Raw genomic sequence first — 21,155 nt, 5'->3', positions numbered from 1 at the left:
CGTTCATGGTAGGCAACCCCGGCTTTGTAATGAACATATTGATTAAAATTTAACATGAGCAGCCTGCTGCTAGCAGGAACATTTGTGCTCATTATTATAAATTACTCTTTAAGTTTTGGTTTATTATTATTGTCATATGTACTGTGGAAAGCTTTGTTTTTCATGCTCTCCAAACAGATGAGATATACAATACATAGACACAATCAGTTCAAACAAGTACAACTGATAGACCAAAGGGGAAGATACAAAATGTAGAATATCGTTCTCCACATTGTAGCATATCAGTTCCTTAGATAAAGTCTAAATATCCTCAATAGGATAGAGGTGAATCAAACAGTGCCCTTGTTTACGGACAAACTATTCAGAAGCTTGATAATAGTGGGGTTAAAGCTGTTCCTGTATCTGGTGGTGTGTGGGTTTGAGTTCCTTGTAACCCCAGCAAACATGACTGGAGTTAATAATACTGATGAAATTACTTATAAAACAGGAGAATGATGAACTGTATCCTGTTTACAAGTTGTACAAAATAACTGCGATAGCTGCTAATGGGCACAAAAATATTCTGTTGAATATAACTGGAAGCATTTGAGCCTTTTGAACAAAATAATCTTTAGCACAACAATGAAAGATTAGTCAGGGTACACCAGCGATACACTTTTATGCCTCATAAAAGTTTGTTGTTGAGAACAGCAGGATTAAATGGTTTGTGTTGCTGATTTTCTGTCCTGAGGTAGTAATGACAGCAGGCTTTCAAAAATTGCATTTCCCTTCAGGCAATACTTCACCCCAGGAATGTTCGCTTTCACTGCCTTTTATTATGTTGAATCATCTCACCATTAAAATTAGATAGATGGATAAAGCAGAGATTCTTGTCAGTAGTTTTTACTTTTAACTTTATGCTGATTATAGTTTAAGAACGTATGAATATGAGAAAGATAAACATGAATAGGCCATACACCTCTCTGTTAAGACCATAAAACATAGGAGTAGAATTAGGCTGTTCAGCCCACCGAGTCTGCTCCACCACTCGATCTTGGCTGATCTATTTTTGTCTAACCTAATTCTCCTTCCTTCCCCCCATAACCTCTGAAGCTCTTCTGTTCCTACTCCATCATTCAATAAGATAGTGGCTGATTTAAAAAACAACTCAACCTGCACTTACTCCATATCCCTTGCCTTACTCCATATCCCTTCACCCTTTGATCTGTCATGAATACTAACGAAAACTCCATAATCCCTATTCAGAAAAGTTTTTTGTTTGGATAAAGGTTTCACTGGAATCTGACTGCAAAACACTCAGGTTATGGTATCCAGGATGTTTTTTTTAATCACTTTTTAACATTACAGCATGTGTTCTCATCAAAAAGGGCGGTAAAATATTTGGAGAGAAAAATGACTGTAAAATTATGGTCATGTTTGAAAACATGATATTTTATTCAGTTAGCCTGAATATTCATAGACAAGATGGAAGTCAGTGAGAACAAATGGATCTGAATTTATTTTCCCCTCTTTTAAACAACTTGCAGTTATTTTTCTGCATCTGCTATGCTTACCGTTGCCTTTGCATGAACCCAGTAATCTTTCAATCTGATATAATTGTAATCCTTAGGGAAACAAATTCTGATAAACAAGCATTTATGCTCAGGAACAGCATCTTCCCCTCTGTTATTAGACTTCTGAACGGTTCTTCCATAAGTCAAGGTTCTGTCCAATTCACCTCTATCCCATTGCAGACATTGGACTTTGTCTATGGAATTGATGAACTACAATGCTGAAATCTATATTCTGCACTCAGTACCTTCCCCTTAGCTCTATCTAGTGTTCTTGAATTTGACGACTGTATATTGTATAAAATTTATCTGATCTGTTTGGTTAGCATGCTTTTTGGAGTACCTCGATACATGTGACAATATTAAAGGTAAACTTAAACTCAATAGGGAATTACAACTTTAACAAAGATGATCATGTACAACAGTCAATGGAGCTGCTGCTTCACAGCTCCAGCAGTCCAGCTCAATTGTGACCTTAAGTATTGTCTCTGTGGAGTTTATACATTCTCTCTGTGACTTTGTGGGTTTACTCCGTCTTCCTTCTGCATCCCAGAAATGTGCAGATTGATGGCTTAATTGGCCACCGTAACTTGCCCATTTGCGTGCAGGTGAGGTGTAGAATCTGGGGAAGATGTTGCGAATGTAGAGAGAATAAAATAGGATCGGTGTAGGATTTCTGTAAATGTGTACTTAACGGTTAGTGCAGACTCCATGTGATCAAAGATGTGCATCTATTCTATACGATTCCATGAAAAACATGTCAATAGGACACGTACAAGGAGAAGAAAGGTTTAAAGGGATGTGGGCCAAACACTGTCAAATGGGACTAGCTTAGAGGGAGAATCTTGGTTGGCATGAATGACTAAGGCTGAAGGGCCTGTTTACATGCTGTATGACTTATCGCCAGAGAAAAACAAAGATAACTTCTTGGGGATGTTATCTATATTCAGTTCACAGATGCTGTCTGATCTGCCGAGCATTTTGGTATTTTCTGTTTTATTCTAAATTTCCAACTTCCACGGCTTTTTGCTTTGTTCAGCCATTTTGGCGACCTTTTGAAGGAGCGACCTGAACCAAAATGGCATCTATCCATTTCCCTCCACAGATTCTGCCTGACCCACTGAATTTCTCCAGCAGTTCGCTTTTTTCCCCACGTTCAAACATCTTCATTCTCCTGTGGTCTCTCTTTGTTTTCTCTCTTTTCCGGATTTGATGAAGGGACTTGGACCTGAATCATGAACCTCTTTACTTTCCAAAGATGTGGCGGACCTATAAAACATTTCAATCAATTTCTATTTTAATTTCAAATTCCCAATATTGACAGCTCTTTGTTTTTAATCTCAGCAAGTGAATTGCTGACAACTAGAAATTCAAACAATGCTTACTGCAAGTAATAATATACTTGGTACACAAAAAAGCTGGAGAAACTCAGCGGGTGCAGCAGCATCTATGGATCGAAGGAAAAAGGCAACGTTTCGGGCCAAAACCTTTGGCATTTTCCAGCAACTGCAGTTCCTTCTTAAACACTAATAATATACTTGGTTCGCTCTCATTGTTGTAATTCGGTCAAAACCTCGAAACTTCCAATACTGTGGGAATACCTTCATGGCTGAGACTTCATCTCTAGGAGAAGGTGGACAGTGGGCATAGTTGGTTGATCTGCTGCCTCACAGCACCAGAGACCCAGGTTTGATCCCAACTTAGTGTGTTTCTGTGTGGAGTTTGCATATATTCTCTGTGATCGGATGGGTTTCCTCCCATATCACAAAGCCATGTGGTCTATAGGTTAATTGGCCTCTTCGAATTACTCCGAGTGTGCAGGGTGGTGTGGATGAGAAAATGGGGTGACATAGAACTAGTGTGAATGAGGGATGTTTGTTGGTCAGCTGTGGACTGAAAGGCTTGTTTCCCTGCTGTATCTCTCTAAACTCTAAACATAACCACCTCAAGCACAATCTATTGCAAGCAATAAATAGGCAAACACAAAATGCAACATCTACATCTCATAAATGAGTGAAAAAAACAAACTTTTAAAAACATGGCTGGAATTATCTGCCATCAAATATATTTCATAAACAGTGCACTGCATCAAAAATATGCAAACAAACCAGCTTATATGTCCATTCACCATTACAGAGAAGGGGAATCAGGAACCAGAGGGTATAGGTATAACGTGAGGTGAAAATATTCAATAGGAACCTGAAGGTTAATCTTTTTACACAAAGGATGGTCGTGTATGGAACGAAAGGAGGTCTCTGAAGAAGGGTTTCGGCCCGAAACGTCGCCTATTTCCTTCACTCCATAGATGCTGCTGCACCCGCTGAGTTTCCCCAGCAATTTTGTGTACCTTCGATATTCCAGCATCTGCAGTTCCCTTTTGAACACATTTAAAAACAGTAGACAGGTACATGGATAGGATACGATTTGAAGGTTATGGGCCAAACACAGGCAGGTGGGACTCGTGTAGATGGGTCATGTTGGTCAGCATGGGTAACTTGGGCCGTAGGGCTTGTTTCCACGCTGTATGAATCGACGACTCTACTGATTGAGGCAGAGGGATAATGTTGGATTGTGGGGGTTGAACTCCCTTGTGTGCCCCACAATGGGTTGGAAAATAACTGGTCTTAGTTTTTATTGCAAGAAGAATTAAAACAGACTGTATGTAAAAACCACTGTGGGTTATGAGAGATTCAGTTAAGCGGCCGCAAATCCGCTGAAGCCTGTAACAAACGAGCCAAGATCTTCTGCAACAAGATATATATATATATATATATATATATATATATATATACATATATATGTATATATATGGCTATATATATATGTACATATGTAAATATATAAATGTGAGTATATATATATATATATATATCCGGTCTCCTCCCACACTCCAAATAGGTTAAATGGCTTCTGTAAATTGTCCCTACAGCTTAGGATAGAACTAGTGTGAACGGGTGATTGTTGGTCGGCGTAGACGCGGTTGGCCAAAGGGCCCGTTTCCGCTCTGTATCTCTAAACTGTATCTCTAAATTGTATCTCTAAACTAATCGAGTGCACTGAATGCACTAGATGAGGTAGAGGAGATGAGAATCTCTGTCTCCCCAGTGTAGATTAATCATATTAGCTTACTTGATTATATCTGTCATTCATATTACACATCCGGTTCATCTGTATGTTAGTATGTTAGTAACCATTTAAACTGTCACGTCTAGCGGACATTAGTTAGTTGGAATCGGACACAGGGATGAAAGCACGTTCAGTGTTACCTCTGTAATAATTCCAATAAAGAACTTACACTTCTACTTGATTCATAGTGGTTTATTGAATCATGAACACCCGGGAAGAACTATTTAGGTGCCTGGATGGCGGTGAGGGAGAAGGTGTTGGGTCAGGTGTTGCACCTCTTACCGTGGCAGGGAAAATACAGTGGGGATGTGGCCAGATGAGTAAACCACGAGCCATGAAAGAAAATGGTTGCTGCAGAGAGATGAAAGGGATGGGGAAGTGAAGATGTGGCCAATAGCAGTGAAATGTGAGGACGTAGGCCATGCCATCCCTCTTCAGACTGGCAGTAAGGTGAGAGCAGAAGTAAATGGGGGAAATATGGGTGAGGGCATCATCAACAACAGTGCAGATGGGGCGAGAGCTGAGGTGGAGCCATGTTTCCTGAAAAAGAAGGACATTTCAGACTGTTAGGAGCTTCTTCATGAGAACAGATGCAGCATAGACATAGAATTGTCTGACATTCTGACAAGAGCCAGTGTTGGAGGGCGGCCTAATTTTCAAAAATGTTTGGTCAAATTTATAATGTAGAAAATGCAACATTAATTTGAGTACAGCAAGCTCACATTGAGATAATAATTAATAAACTGATATTTTGCCCTGCGAAGTGGCGGCGCCTAACGGCAGCGGCTCGACTGCAGTCCATCTGTCTTTTTAATTTTTGGCCCATTAGATGTATGTTTTTGGTTTTAATTTTTATTGTTTTTTAGCTGTGTATATGTGGGGGGGGGGGGGGGTGGGGGGGAAACCATTTAATCTCTTCCCTGTATGGGGACCCGACTTTTTCCCTGTCGGGTCTCCGGTGTCATTGCGGAGCTGGCCGACTTAGGAGCGGGGAGAGCTGTGGTTGCACGTGGCTGCAACCCGAATTCAGAGCTTTGGAGGCTCCGGCCGCAGGCCCGGTGGACAGGAACATCGGGAGCTCGCAGGTCCCTGGTGGGAGACCGCTTTTCGGATCTCCCGCAATAGCAACTTCTCCCGCAAAAATCGCGGGGTTTAAATGACTCGGAGCGGGGCCTAACATAGCCCCGCGCGGCTTAAACGGCCACAGGACTTACCATCGCCTGCCGGGGGCTTTAACATCGTGAGCACAAGTCGCCTCAATGCTGCAGTTGGACTGCTAGACCGCGGGAGAACAAAGGGAAGAGATAAGACTTTTGCCTTCCATCACAGTGAGGAGGTGTTGGAGATTCACTGTGATGGATGTTTGTGTAAGTTGTGTTAAGTGTGGGTCTTGTTTTTTTTTTGTAATTTCATGACTGTAGGAATGAAATTTCATTCAAACCTTGTCTGTTTGAATGACAATAAAAGGCATTATAAATTTGTTTTAGGGATAAATATTGGCAAGAACCACGGGTACAACTCTTCCAAATAGTTGTGTAAATATATTTTACGTGCACCTAAGAGTGCAGACATGGATCGAGTTGAACAACTCATCGAAAGATATATCTTCTAATTATTTGGAGGCACCTCAGTAGCGTGGAAACAGGCCCTTTGGCCCACCTGCCCGTGTTTGGCCCATATCCCTCCAAACCTGTCCTATCCATGTACCTGTCTAACTGTTTCTTAAACGTTGGGATAGTCCCAGCCTCAACTACCACCTCTGGCAACTTTTTCCATACACCCGCCACCCTTTGTGTGAAAACGTTACCTCTCCAATTCCTATTAAATCTTATCCTCTTCCCCAGTATAGTGTCTCTAACATGTTGGATTGACTTTCTAGGTTTATTGTTTGAATACCTGGTGGGATTCTGACGCAAGATGTTCTGTCTCAGAGATAAAGAGGCTGACCTTAACTAACATTAACCAAGCTACATCTGATACTGTCACCACAAGTCTTGTCATCTACTGCACAGCGATTGTTTTAACCGCATTTCAATGTTCTTCAGTTATTCACTGTTAAGTATCCAGTAATCAATATGACAATGTTCACTGCTGGTTTAATTAAACATTTAAGCCATACTTAAGTAGGAATCCTTGTTTATTGGCGAAAGTATAAGCTGTCCCCAAATAAGAGGCTAATAGGCAAGGCAAGGCAAGGCAACTTTATTTATATAGCACATTTCATACACGAGGCAGACTCAAAGTGCTTCACATAAAAACATGTCATACAATAAATGAAATAATAAAATGAAATAAAATAGAAGAACTAAAAGAAAAGAAAAGCAAAATTAAAAATGCATTATAAAAAGTGCAAAAGTTAAAAGTGCAATGTAGTTAAGATTTAGCTGAAAGCTAAAGTAAACATAAAAGTTTTCAGTCTTGTTTTAAAAGTGGTCAAAGTTGAGGCAAGTCTTAAATCTTCAGGAAGTTTATTCCAGCTATTTGTTGCATAGTAACTAAATCCTGCTTTCCCATGTTTTGTATTTACTCTGGGAATCACTAGCAGATTGGTTTCAGAAGATCTTAGAAGGCTTATATAGTGGAAGCATGTCAGTGATATACTTTGGCCCTAAACCATGTAGTGATTTATAGGTGAGCAGCAGGATTTTAAAATCAATTCTCTGACATACAGGGAGCCAATGTAAGGATTTAAGAATTGGTGTAATGTGTTCAAATTTTTTGGTCTTTGTTAGAACTCTAGCAACAGCATTCTGAACAAGCTGTAGCTGCCTGACAGTTTTTTTTGGAAGACCTGCAAAGAGACCGTTACAATAATCTAGCCTACTAGTAATAAAGGCATGTACAAGTTTTTCTAAGTCTTGAACTGACATGAGTCCTCTTAATCTTGCTATGTTTTTGAGGTGATAGTAGGCCGATTTTGTTACTGATTTGATGTGACTGTCGAAATTTAAATCTGAATCCATAATAACCCCAAGATTTCTGGCTTTGTTTGAAGTTTTCAGGGACAGAGAGTGAAGGTGTTGGGTTACTTTAAGCCTTTCTTTTTTAGCACCAAAAACAATTATCTCAGTTTTGTCCTTATTTAGTTGGAGAAAATGTTGGCACATCCAGTCTTTAACTTGCTCAATGCACTGGCACAACAGATCTATGGGGCGATAGTCATTTGGTGATAGCGCTACATAGATTTGAGTGTCATCGGCATAGCAGTGGTGGTCAATATTATTATTTCGCATGATTTGCCCTAGTGGGAGCATGTAGATGTTCAATAAAGAGGGCCCTAAGATCGAACCTTGCGGGACTCCACACGTCACGTTGGTTGGTTCTGATACAAAGTCGCCAATGTGTGGGAGCCATGGATTTAATATCCAAATAAAGTCTTAAAATTAAACTTTAACTTAACATGAAGGGGGACCTCATTGAAATGTACAGAATCGTGAAAAGCTTGGATAAAGTGGATGTGGAGAGGATGTTTCCACTAGTGGGAGAGTCTAGGACTAGAGGTCATAGCTTCAGAATTATAGGATGTTCTTTTAGGAAGGATATGAGGAGGAATTTCTTTAGTCAGAGGGTGATGAATCTGAGGAATTCTGTGCTACAGAAGGCTGTGGAGGCCGTCAATAGATATATTTACGCCAGAGATAGACAGATTCATGATTAGTATAGGTGTCAGAGGTTATGGGGAGAGAATGATCAGCCATGATTGAATGGCTGAATGGCCTAATTCTGCTCCTATCTCTTATGATCTTATGATCGAAAGTGTTAAAATCCTTCTTTGTTTTAGTATTTGGGAAAGCCAGTTGTGTGGGAGCCATGGATTTAATTAGAATCTTGTCAGGGTGAAAATCCCTATTGAGTATGATTCAAATGGAAATTAAAGTTTACAGCCTGATAGAGCTAATGCACACATTGTAATTAGGTCACTTTTATTTTCAGAGCTCAATTCCTTTCATTTACAAAGAATTACGATGTAGCACACATTAATTCAGTTATCAGCGGCAGAGAGAGAACTGCTGATAACTGAATTAATGTGCTCTGATTTAATTGGAAATTTTCTCAATCTCAGTGCATACATTTCCGTTAGTTTTATCCTTTAGCAATGGTGCTTTCAAATTTTATATCAATCAAAACCCGTAGCATCAAAAGTTCATTGTTTTTAAGTTTAAGTAAGTGGAGTCTAATAAACAGAAAAATAGATAAGCAAAAGTGAAGGTTTACTCAAGTGTCACAGGCACCAGAGAGGACCGATACAAAGCATGCTAATTTGGTAATAAGAATTAAGTATTGGTGGGAGTAAAACTCAATCACAAACAAATTCTCAGCTCAATGCTTGAGGGGACTAAAGGGAGTAGAAACTCATTCTCTGGAATATGTGCTAAAGTGTAATGCTATAAAATGCACATCAAATATCACTTAAAATTTTGAAACAAGTTACTGCAAATGCTGGTTAATATACAAAAGGACAAAAATGCTGGAGTAACTCAGCAGTTCAGGCAGCATCTCTGGAACGAAACGTCACCTATCCATATTCTCCAGAGATGCTGCCTGACCTGTTGAATTACTCAAGCATTTTGTGTCCCTTTGCCACGTAAAAGTTGTTTTGTTTGATTCCAGTACAGAATTACAGAATTACAGAAGTCAGCATGCCGAGGTTAATAAATGTTATTTTACTGATATTTAATTTAAGGATAAATATTGGCAAGATAACTCTGCAAAATAGTGGCATAATATGTATTTGCAGGCACCTAAGAGAGCAGAGAGGTTCCTAGTTAAAAACTCATTTAAAATATACCACTTCTAATAATGTGAGATCTCTCAGTAAAAGATCTCGACCACACATGAATGACTTTCTAGCTTTTTTTGTTTGAATATCTGGTGGGATTCTAACACACAATGTTCTCTGTCAGAGATAAGAGCGCTGACCTAACTAACATTAACCGAACTACAGCTGATACTGTCACCACAAGTCTTGTCATCTACTGTAAGGAGATTGTTTTTGCCTGATATCAATTTCTTCAGTTATTCGCTGTTAGTTATCCATTTGACATTGTACATGGCTGATGTTACTGCTCCATGTGCATTGCTCATACAACTAACACACTAATTTCCATTTAAAAACAGTGTCTCAATAAAATCAGTGGGGGGAAAACATTAATATTAATAAGTGGTAGAGTAGAAAGAAAACTATTACTTACTTACTTTTTATTATAGACTCAAGGTCCAGATAAAATACAAGATATTACATAGAATAAATTGCATACAAAGGCACAATAAATGACATACAAAAGCACAGTAAATTACTTACAAAAGCACAATAAATTACATACAAAAGCAGAATACATGGTTTAAGATCAAGAATTAAAAAAAAATCAGTGCCCAACAACGAGACAACTATACCAATGTCTCCACAACTGGGATTGGTAGCGTGTAGTGCTGAACCTTCTGTTTGATAAGGCCAAGATGATTTCATTTTCAGAGTTATTAATCTGGCAAATAAATGTATACATAAGATTTCTTAAGACAGTTTGTAAAGTATTGACTCCTGCAGCCACATACATTTCACTTGCACTACACCATCTAGGTCTCTTCAGTAATATTCTCGTGGCATCATTATAAGCTACTTTAAATCTCTGTAAGCTTGCTTTTCTGTAGTTTGATCACAAATGTGCAGTATAGAGTGGTGAACAATATGCTCTGAACAGAGACAGCTTCACTCTATCTGTACACGCACTAAACTTGCGTAAAAGAATGTTTGCTTGTGCATACAACATACGACGTTGCCTATAAATATCCTCATCATCTGTCATTTGTTCTGTAATAAAATGTCCAAGATATTTTACCTTATTGCAGACACTAAGATTATTACCAGACAATTTAAAATCAGGAAATTTTAGAATTTTAGAAATTTCAGGAAAATTAGTGAAATCCATATGAAGTCAACACCTTTCAGCACAAGTAGTACTGCTATAACATGATAGTTGCATTGCTAAGAAACCTTGTATTATAGAAATTGTATTGTAAAGACAATTATGTCAATAAGGGTTTGGGGCAAGAGAGTTTCAGACTCACAGTAACAAAATTATTTTTTAAACATAAAATTATTTTTAATAACTGTAAGCTTATTTTTGTTACTACAAGCTAAAAATACATTGTTTGAATAAACATTGCACAAGTGTCAATAGAAGCTTGTCAATTCCCATGGCTTCCCACCAGGAAAGTATCCCAACACGATATGATATAAGAAACAACGATGTCGAATTACTGCGGGGAAGCTACATGTAAATGTTTCTTTTCCAAGACATCTTTTCTCCCTGCAATCCAAATTCCAAAATAACTTTTAAGTGGTTCTCCAGTTCTCGACTGATAGCCCTGTCCCATGGTACGAGTTCATTCCAAGTGCTCTCCCGAGTTTAAAAAAAATCAAACTCGTGGTAAGCACGGAGAATGAACGTAGCGGGTACGTTGGAGCTCGGGGACGTCTCTTAGTGGCTCGTAATGCTAACGGCAGATACTCGGGAAGACTCGCTAAAGGCAGGTAAGCACGGGAAGACTCGTGAAGATTTTTCAACATGTTGAAAAATGTCCACGAGAGCCCCGAGTACCGACGAGTGGCCATTACCGTAAATCTCCGAGTTCGAATCAGGGCAAACTCGGGAGAGCTCTTGGAATGAACTCGTACCATGGGACAGGGCTTTAAAATTGTGTAATAATCAATTAGACCTGCATAATACAAATTGTGTTTCCCAATTGATGAACCTCATTGTATATAATTTGCGTTGGGCAAACACTCGTTGTAGCAAAGATAGCCACAAAATTCTGGAGTAACTCAGCGGGACAGGCAGCATCTCTGGAGAGAAGGAATGGGAGACGTTTTGGGTCGGGTCTCAATTTAAACCAGCATCTGCAGTTCCTTCCAACCAGGTGTAGCAAAAACTGCACACCTGAAGTATTGTGTGCAGTTTTAGTCTCCAAATTTGAGGAAGGACATTCTTGCTATTGCAGGAGTGCCCCATAGGTTCACAAGATTAATTCCCGGGGTGGTGGGACTGTCATGTTGATAGAATGGAGCGGCTGGGCTTGCATACTCTGGAATTTAGAAGGATGAGGGGATATCTAATTGAAACATATAAGATTATTAAGGGATTGGACATTGTAGAGGCAGGAAACATGTTCCCGATGTTGGAGGAGTCCAGAACTAGGGGCTACTTTTTAAGAATAAGGGGTAGGCCATTTAGAATGGAGATGAGGAAAAACTTTTTCACCCAGAGAATTGCGAATCTGTGGAATTCTCTGCCTCAGAAGGCAGTGGGGGCCAATTCTCCGGATGCTTTCAAGAGAGAGCTCTTAAAGATAACTGAGTCAAGGTATATGGTGAGAAGGCAGGAACGGGGTACTGATTGTGGATGATCAGCCATGATTGCATTGAATGGTGGTGCTGGCTCGAAGAGCTGAATGGCCTACTCCTGCACCTATTGTCTATTGTCAAAACTACCTACACGTCAAATCTATGGATGGATGCACCATAAAAGCAAAGGTCCAGACATAAATCAAAAACTGTGATGAAAATTCGTCTCACTGGCCTCAAACTGGTAAATGGATTTCAGGAACAAACAAACAGTCGATGAAAAGCAACACTCAATCCTGTATGACAATCAAAGCATCTTCTTCACAGGGGATCTCCATGGATAATGAGTTTGTCAGCCAGAACTCATTTGAGATAGGGACAAAAACAAAAAATGAAATATACAAAGTATATCAGGACTGGGAACGTATTCAACACCACAAGAAGCCCATCAGTTGGCTGTGCTTGGCGAGGTGCATAATGGCTTAATTATTTTGTTAAAACCTTCCACTCAGGGGTTCAAGAATTTCCATAAGTTTTAAAACCAAATTTACAGATGCAATTTTCCATCATCTGGAGATACATTGATTAGATATTTAAAGCTCAAAGTTTTCAGGTTGATTATGAGGTCAAAATTGTTTGATTCACATGCGCAGTGGAGTTTGGATTTCAGCTTGAAATTTAATGGAATTATTTTAGAGCTCCCCAGCAGGCTGAGAGAAAGATAACGCCATTGTAATATGTTGTTCTAATGTTTTATCTCTTGTAGTCTGTAAAGACATTCGGCAGAATGTCCTTCAATTTTCTTCTGCCTTTTGATTAGTGGATTCAATAATGAATAACTATGTCCAGTTCAATAGTTCTTGGCTTCAATTATTTTTGAAGTCTCAACTTAGAACATTTCTCAGAGGTATTGCTCAATATAAAATTGTATTTTAAGCCTTTTTACTTTAAATGAATGTACGTGCCCAACACTCCACGATGGGAGATTGAAGGTGTGTGTGAAAATAACTGCTCATGGATCGTTTACCCATCTGACAGAATACATTTCTAATCTAGGCTTTGTATATTGCGCGAGGACACTGAGATTCGACTGAGAAATCAACAGTATATCTAATGGAAACATACACTGTAATCCTCAGGAATGTCATATCCCCTGACTCTGCTATCTTTAAGAGCCCTATCTAGCTCTCTCTTGAAAGTATCCAGAGAACCGGCCTCCACCGCCCTCTGAGGCAGAGAATTCCACAGACTCACAACTCTCTGTGGGAAAAAGTGTTTCCTCGTCTCCGTTCTAAATGGCTTACCCCGTATTCTTAAACTGTGGCCCCTGGTTCTGGACTCCCCCAACATTGGGAACATGTTTCCTGCCTTGAGCATGTCCAACCCCTTAACAATCTTATATGTTTCAACAAGAATCCCTCTCATCCTTCTAAACTCCAGAGTGTACAAGCGCAGCCGCTCCATTCTCTCAGCATATAACAGTCCCGCCATCCAGGGAATTAACCTTGTAAATCTACGCTGCACTCCCTCCATAGCAAGAATGTCCTTCCTCAAATTAGGGGACCAAAACTGCACACTAATCTCCAGGTGTGGTCTCTCTAGGGCCCTGTGCAACTGCAGAAGGACCTCTTTGCTCCTATACTCGACTCCTCTTGTTATAAAGGCCAACATGCCATTTGTTTTCTTCACTGCCTGCTGTACCTGCATGCCTACTTTCATAGACCGATGAACAAGGACCCCCAGATCCCGTTGTACTTCCCCTTTTCCCAACTTGACGCCATTTAGATAGTAATCTGCCTTCCTGTTTCTGTTACCAAAGTGGATAACCTCACATTTATCCACATTAAACTTAATCTGCCAAGCATCTGCCCACTCCCCCAACCTGTCCAAGTCACCCTGCATACTCATAGCATCCTCCTCACAGTTTACACTGCCGCCCAGCTTTCTGTCATCTGCAAATTTGCTAATGTTACTTTGAATCCCTTCATCCAAATCATTGATGTATATTGTAAATAGCTGCGGTCTCAGCATCGAGCCTTGCGGTACCCCACTAGTCACTGCCTGCCATTCTGAAAGGGACATAGAAACATAGAAAATAGGTGCAGGAGTAAGCTATTCGGCCCTTCGAGCCTGCACCGCCATTCAATATGATCATGGCTGATCATCTAACTCAGTATCCCGTACCTGCCTTCTCTCCATACCCCCTGATCCCTCTAGCCACAAGGGCCACATCTAACTCCCTCTTAAATATAGCCAATGAACTGGCCTCAACTACATTCTGTGGCAGAGAGTTCCAGAGATTCACCACTCTGCGTGAAAAATGTTTTTCTCATCTTGGTTCTAAAGGATTTCCCCTCTATCCTTAAGCTGTGACCCCTTGTCCTGGACTTCCCCAACATCGGGAACAATCTTCCTGCATCTAGCCTGTCCAATCCCTTAAGAATTTTGTAAGTTTCTATAAGATCCCCCCTCAATCTCCTAAATTCTAGCGAGTACAATCCGAGTCTATTCAGTCTTTCTTCATAAGAAAGTCCTGACATCCCAGGAATCAGTCTGGTGAACCTTCTCTGCACTCCCTCTATGGCAATAATGTCCTTCCTCAGATTTGGAGACCAAAACTGTACGCAATACTCCAGGTGTGGTCTCACCAAGACCCTGTCCAACTGCAGCAGAACCTCCCTGCTCCTATACTCAAATCCTTTTGCTATGAATGCCAACATACCATTCGATTTCTTTACTGCCTGCTGCACCTGCATGCAGTTTGGGACCCGTTTGGGACTTTACCGGGGGACATCAAGTGGTCATAAATAATATATCCATTTGTTGAGCCCATTTTTAGGAACCTAACAAAGGTACATTCCACATACAGTATTTTGTTCACGTATGAACCACTGGTCCAGTCCATCAACTAGCACCTAGGCAGCACTTTGTTAAAGGGCATGGACGACCCAGGGGAGCAGATAATGCAAAATCTCAGAATTTTGAGATTTACTCATTACCTGCACTCAGGCCCCATTGTACCATTTGATTTACAGTTGTATCAATGGTAGTTTCTATCATACTCCCCATTACTGGAGAAAGAGCACAGTCTTTACATTTTATTGGTATTTGGAGTAGCACATAGCCATTTGTTTTCATCAGTTTTACACCTGACATAAAAGTAAATTACGTGTGAAAAATGGTGTTTTCAGTTCCATGTTTCAGGATGGTCATCTGGAAAAAATGAAGTTTGTTTCACACTGAAACTATGCAGTGTGGCATGATGATAAATCTGATGATATAATCATCATTGTGTTTTCTGAAATATTAACATTTATGACAAAAGAATTCTGATTTCAGAAATATTATACATAAGCATCATATCTTGGAGAGCCAGGTTTTTAATAGAGGTTGGATATTGAAGTGAGTTGGAACTGTATTTTTAACTCTGCAGCATAGAATCACACCTAACCTGTCCTGATATATGCATATCTTGTTGGCTAAGTACAGTACAAGACCCTTAAAGCTGATGTACAAAAAGAACTTGGGGTCCAAATCCTTAGCTGTCTGTAAGCTGCAACACACGTAGATAGAGTGGTAAAGAAGGTGTAGGGCTGGTTGTCTTCAATGGTCGAGATATTGAGTATATGAATCAGGAAGTCATGTTGTGACTGTAGGACTTCGGTTGGGCTGCATTTTATAAGTCGGAGGAGCAGAATTAAGCCATTTGGCCCATCGAATCTACTCCGTCATTCAATCATGGTTGATCTATCTTTCCATCTCAACCCCATTCTCCTGCTTTCTCGCCATAACCTTTGACACGCACACTAATCAAGAACTCGCCAATCCCCATTTAAAAAATACCCAATACACAAAGTTGGAGAATTGCATGCCCTTCTGGTCACTCCATTACAAGAAAAATGTGGATGCTTTGGATGGGGTGCGGTAGAAATTTACCAAAGTGCTGCTTGGATGAGAGGGTATTTGCTCTAAGCCGTGGTTAGTTAACCTTGGATTTTTTTTGGGGATCATTGGAGCTTCAGGGGAGACCTCATGAAAATTATATAAAATTATGAGAGGCATAGATAGGGCAGGAAAGAACTGCAGATTCTGGTTTAAATCGAAGATAGACACAAAATGCTGGAGTAACTCTGCAGGACAGACAGCATCTCTGGAGAGAAGGGATGGTGAAGGGTCTCGACCCGAAACATCACACATAGATAGGGTAGACAGTCTGAATCTTTTTCCCTGGTGGAAATGTCAAGAATTAGAGGGCACAGCTTTAATGTGAGAGGGGCAAAGTTTAAAGGAGATATGACTGGCAAGTTATTACACAGAGTTGAGGGTGGCTGGAACACGCTGCCAGGATCAACTAGAACTGTACACAATTCTCCAAATACAGACGCTCGACCCGAAACATCACCCATTCCTTCTCTCCAGAGATGCTGCCTGTCTCGCTGAATTACACCAGCATTTTGTGTCTGCAGCCGAACCAATGTCTTGTGGGCCATGGATCCTGTTCCTACTGTTCTATATTCTGTGTGTAAAATACCAATGTAAAGGAATTTTGGACATTATTTTACAACTTCACAAAATATTGACTACGCATTGCTTGGAGCACATGTTGTGTTTCTGGTCAACATACTTTTGGTAGGATGGGGTAGGGCTATGGAAGTTGCAGAGAAGATTCATCTGAATGTAGCCTGGGATGTGATGGCTGAGTTAAATGGACAGCTTAGACAGGCTGGATTTACTTTGCCAGGTGCGGAGGGCTGTAAGGTGATCGGATAGAGGGGGAGAGATTAGCAGATAATAAGAATCTTTTTCTTCGGATGTGAATATTTAAAAACTAGGGTGAGATGTATGAGGTTTGGAAGGGATCTGAGGGGGAATTGTTTTTAAACTGCGAGAGGCTGAAATCTGGAGTATACTTACTGCCTGAGAAGATGGCAGCAGCAGGTACTGTCACAACATTTGATTAAATATTTGAATCCCATGGCATGGAAAGTCTGTGGGCCACATGTGGGTAAATGGAACTGATAAAGGTGAGTACATTGGTTGGCATGGATAAGGTGGCCCGAAAGGCCTGTTTCTACAATGTATGTCTCTATGACACTGGTACAATATGAGTGTTTGGATATCCTGAATAAAAGCTTCACACTTATATAAACTCATCCCATTACGTCAATTTAAAACATAGAGGGCTTGAGCAGCAGTGGAAAATGTATGCAGTTAAATCTGTCCTAATATGTTACTCAAATAGAACACTCTCCGAGCTTTTAATTAGTGAACATTTGAATGAAGCTCTCCTGTTGTATCAAGGTCATTGCCTTATTTGCTTTGTGTTTTTTAATCTTATCTTGGCAGCTTGCAATGTTTACTCGGTTCTTTTAAATTACAGAAGGGTTTCAATTTAACTCAACTTGTGTTCTGTTCCAGCTATTTATGAACAGTCCTGTGAGGCATATAAGCACCTCGGCAAAACATCTGATGCTTACTGGATAGATACTGATGGCAGTGGCCCTCTAGGACCATTCAAAGTCTACTGCAACATGACAGGTAACACAATAATGAAGCTGTACCAGCTCCAAAATTCTCCCAATCGTTACGAATAACCTTGCACAACCTTCCACTCTTTTCTTCAATGTTAATCTCCTATAATTTGTTATTTTATTTAAATTCGTATTCCAAGACTTTGAGGTAAAATATTTCTTCATTCCACAACACATGGTTTTTATTGTATACTGTAATAATTACTCATTGATTAATTCTGGCTCATGAATTAATTTTGTGTTTTAAATAAAATCAATCAGTTGCCTTTCACCTGAGTGAAAAATATCCCAGTTACAATTAATCCAGATTTTTTTTTAAATGGTAAACAATTTTGTTGGTGTAACAATTTTCAGATCTATTTATTCAGTTTCTTCACATTAGGTATTAGATGAAGTAACTACAGCCAAAACTAATCTCAATAGTTCAAGAATAATAATTCAGTCTTGACTAAATCAAAATAAAGTGTCATGCTTTTTGGGTATACTATTGGTTACTATTTTTGAAGGGAACATGGATTCAAAATAAAAGCAGCAAATAATGGAATTAAATAGAAATCAACTTCAATCTGAAAGTGAAAAGAGCCTTCATGTCCGGAGGAATCCTTCAATTGATATTTGAGGCAGGAGATATTTTTTTCTTCAGATCTGACCCGAACAATAAGAGAAGGTGAAGGAATTCATAAAACTGAAATGTAAACTAAGCAACCTGTTGTTGAATAGAGAAGATACTGATGCAACAGTTATAATTTACATTCAGTACACTGGAAAGAAGTAGAAACTATTGACCACTACAAAAAGATCATCGCAGATGGACACATGGCAGGACAATGGTAAAACAATCGAAAAGTAGAAGGGGGAAAGATAAGAACGGAGAGGAAAACCAAATAATCGAACAGGGAAATAAACTGGCATTGGAAAATGTGAAACTGACCTTTAGATTTCAGCTAGATGTCCCAAGTGCAATGTCCTGTTTCTGAGAAATTTCTTCCCTGGCAATTACTCCAAAAGCGAGCAATACTTAGTATTTTTAGAGGAGGAAAGGAAATTGTGCTCACAGTCTGAAGAAGAGTCTTGACCCGAAATGTCACCCATTCCTTCTCTCCAGAGATGCTGCCTGTCCCGCTGAGTTACTTCAGCATTTTGTGTCTATCTTTGGTTTAAACCAGCATAGACATAGAAACATAGAAAATAGGTGCAGGAGTAGGCCATTTGGCCCTTTGAGCCAGCACCACCATTCAATATGATCATGGCTGATCATTCAAAATCAGTACCCCATTCTGGCTTTTTCCCCATATCCTTTGATTCCATTAGCCCTAGGAGATAAATCTCTCTAGAGAGCATCTGCTGTTCCTTCCTAAACATATCTTCTGATATGGCATCCTGTTAATCCTAAAGGGATCCTGCAGTTTAACTGCTATACTGAGCTCCGTTTGGAACTTGGAGCTCCTGTGGAATCTTCAAGGCCCCAAGCACAGTGGGCACTCATGTCTAAGTTGGTGTCCCTGAAATACTAGATCAATTGCAGACCTGTATCTGTGGGATTTGAGATGGAAGGATGTAGCATAAATAAATCAGAATGAGTAGTGGAAGCAATCAAATGTCTGGCATTGGTATTTTCACCTGGAATGTTTGAAGACATATGGATAAAATAGCTTTAGAGTCTGAAATAAGAGGCTGGGAATAACTGAATGATTGGATCATTTTGGCCCATCATAGTCTCTTTCCAATTTTCAACGCTCACCCAGAACATGATGGGATACTTTGCACAAACTTAGCCGAATGCACCTTCAACAACATTCCAGCAGTTCAACATCCAGGCCACAGCAATAGGTTGGAGCAAAGCCCTTGGCTGCTTGAATCAATATCCAGAGCCTTTATCACAATGACACTATCCTTGTTCAGTTTATCCAATTAGAGAATGCTTGGTAGCAACCCATAAATATATTTTGACATTTCTGCCCTCTATGATTTTTCCTCCCTCAGAAAGCAAAAATATCATCACATTCTTCTGACTTCAGACTTCTGATGCTTTTTTTGACAAAAATGTGCTGAATTTTGCTGCTTTTCTACCACCTGTTTAGTTCATGAACATGTCTTCCACGTCACTGAGCTAAGTACAGGTGATCCCTGGGGAATGAACGGTTTCCATTTTTACAGACATCTATAAGTGAATTTTGTCTGTAAATCAGAAAATACGCAAAAAACATCTGATTATGGTAACCAAAAACTCCTCAGAATTGTAATGAATTGCATCATAAGCAGATAAGATTGAGAAAAAAGAACTATTACTAAAATAGTTAGTTAAATAAATAATAGGGACAACTTCTTCCCAGCTGTTATCAGGCAACTGAACTGTCCTCTCACCATCAAGAGTGTGCTGTTGACCTCTACCTCATCAGAGATCTTTGAACTATCTTTTATGAGACTTTGTCCTTGACTAAATGTTGTACCCTTTATCCTTTATCTGTGCACTTTGGACAGCTTGATTGTAATCATTAATAGTCTTTACTTTGACTGGATAACGCATCAAAAGCTTTTCACTGTACCTCGATACACGTGACAATAGAAAACTAAACTGAATGGAAGGGAGAGTGGTTCCTCTCTTCATAGAACAATCTTATATTGGTGTTTGGGACTTTTGCATTTAATAATATTATGGGAGCTCACTTCATAGGTTAGGTGTTTATAACTAGAGAGATCCCTGTACATTGACCTTTGCAACACTGTTGATGCCTCAAACTACTGCTGTGGGGACGTGAAGTCAGTCATCTTGCTATATGCAAAGTCCATGTATTCAATACATGTGGTCCAGACTTTACATCTGTGCCATCATGCACAGAATTCTCCACTTACAATTGTATACGTGTCCTTTTCACAATGGCAGGCAGTGACTAGTGGGGTACCGCAAGGCTCAGTGCTGGGAACCCAGCTATTTACAATATATATTAATGATCTGGATGAGGGAATTGAAGGCAATATCTCCAAGTTTGCGGATGACACTAAGCTGGGGGGCAGTGTTAGCTGTGAGGAGGATGCTAGGAGACTGCAAGGTGACTTGGATAGGCTGGGTGAGTGGGCAAATGTTTGGCAGATGCAGTATGCAGGTGCCACAGGTGCTGTCACCGAGGGAGGACGGACGGAGCCGCGGCTCGAGAGACTAACAGAGACTAACAGAGGCAAAGAGGTTTGCCACGCACTGCAAGGGAGCAGTGGACCAGACAGGAAGAGCGGACGGAATTACCACTAGACAGCCAAACCAGTAGGTAATTTACGGCTGGGGTGAGTACTTTCCCATTTATAGGAGGTAGGATTATATAAATAAGGGGTGTATCAATACAGTAGGGGATTCTTAAATAGGACCAGTTAATTACTTATATAAGATGGGCGGTCAGGAGATGTGCCAATACTGCGAGATGTGGGAATTTGTCGACACCATTGATGTAGAAGATCCCTACAGCTGCAGTAAGTGTTTGAGGCTAGAGGAACTCCAGCTCCGCATTGATGAGCTGGAGACCCAACTTCATACGCTGCGGTACATCAGGGAGGGGGAGTATTACCTGGATGTTTTGTGCCAGGGGATGGTCACACCGACCAGTTTAACTAATT

The 21,155-nt window shown here is 40.1% G+C and overlaps 1 protein-coding gene and 1 long non-coding RNA gene across 2 annotated transcripts in view; one reads left to right on the top strand and one right to left on the bottom strand.

The window, feature by feature from the left end:
* Positions 1–21,155, top strand: part of cntnap2 (contactin associated protein 2) — a 1,677,584-nt gene that overhangs the window by 920,591 nt on the left and 735,838 nt on the right. Inside the window, exon 12 of the mRNA XM_033050359.1 lies at positions 17,437–17,556. Coding sequence (XP_032906250.1) covers positions 17,437–17,556 — 120 coding nt within the window. The remainder of the gene's footprint in view (positions 1–17,436; positions 17,557–21,155) is intronic.
* LOC116991627 lies at positions 1,647–10,415 on the bottom strand. The gene is made up of 3 exons (XR_004416845.1): positions 10,405–10,415; positions 6,384–6,387; positions 1,647–1,815 (listed from the first exon to the last, which is right to left on the bottom strand). It is a non-coding gene; the product is annotated as an uncharacterized LOC116991627 (long non-coding RNA).

The sequence above is a fragment of the Amblyraja radiata genome, chromosome 2, assembly GCF_010909765.2.
Source record: "Amblyraja radiata isolate CabotCenter1 chromosome 2, sAmbRad1.1.pri, whole genome shotgun sequence".
In the NCBI taxonomy this organism is placed as follows: Eukaryota; Metazoa; Chordata; class Chondrichthyes; order Rajiformes; family Rajidae; genus Amblyraja; species Amblyraja radiata.
Note: the sequence above shows the minus strand (reverse complement) of the source record. Positions and strands in the feature narration are given on the sequence as shown.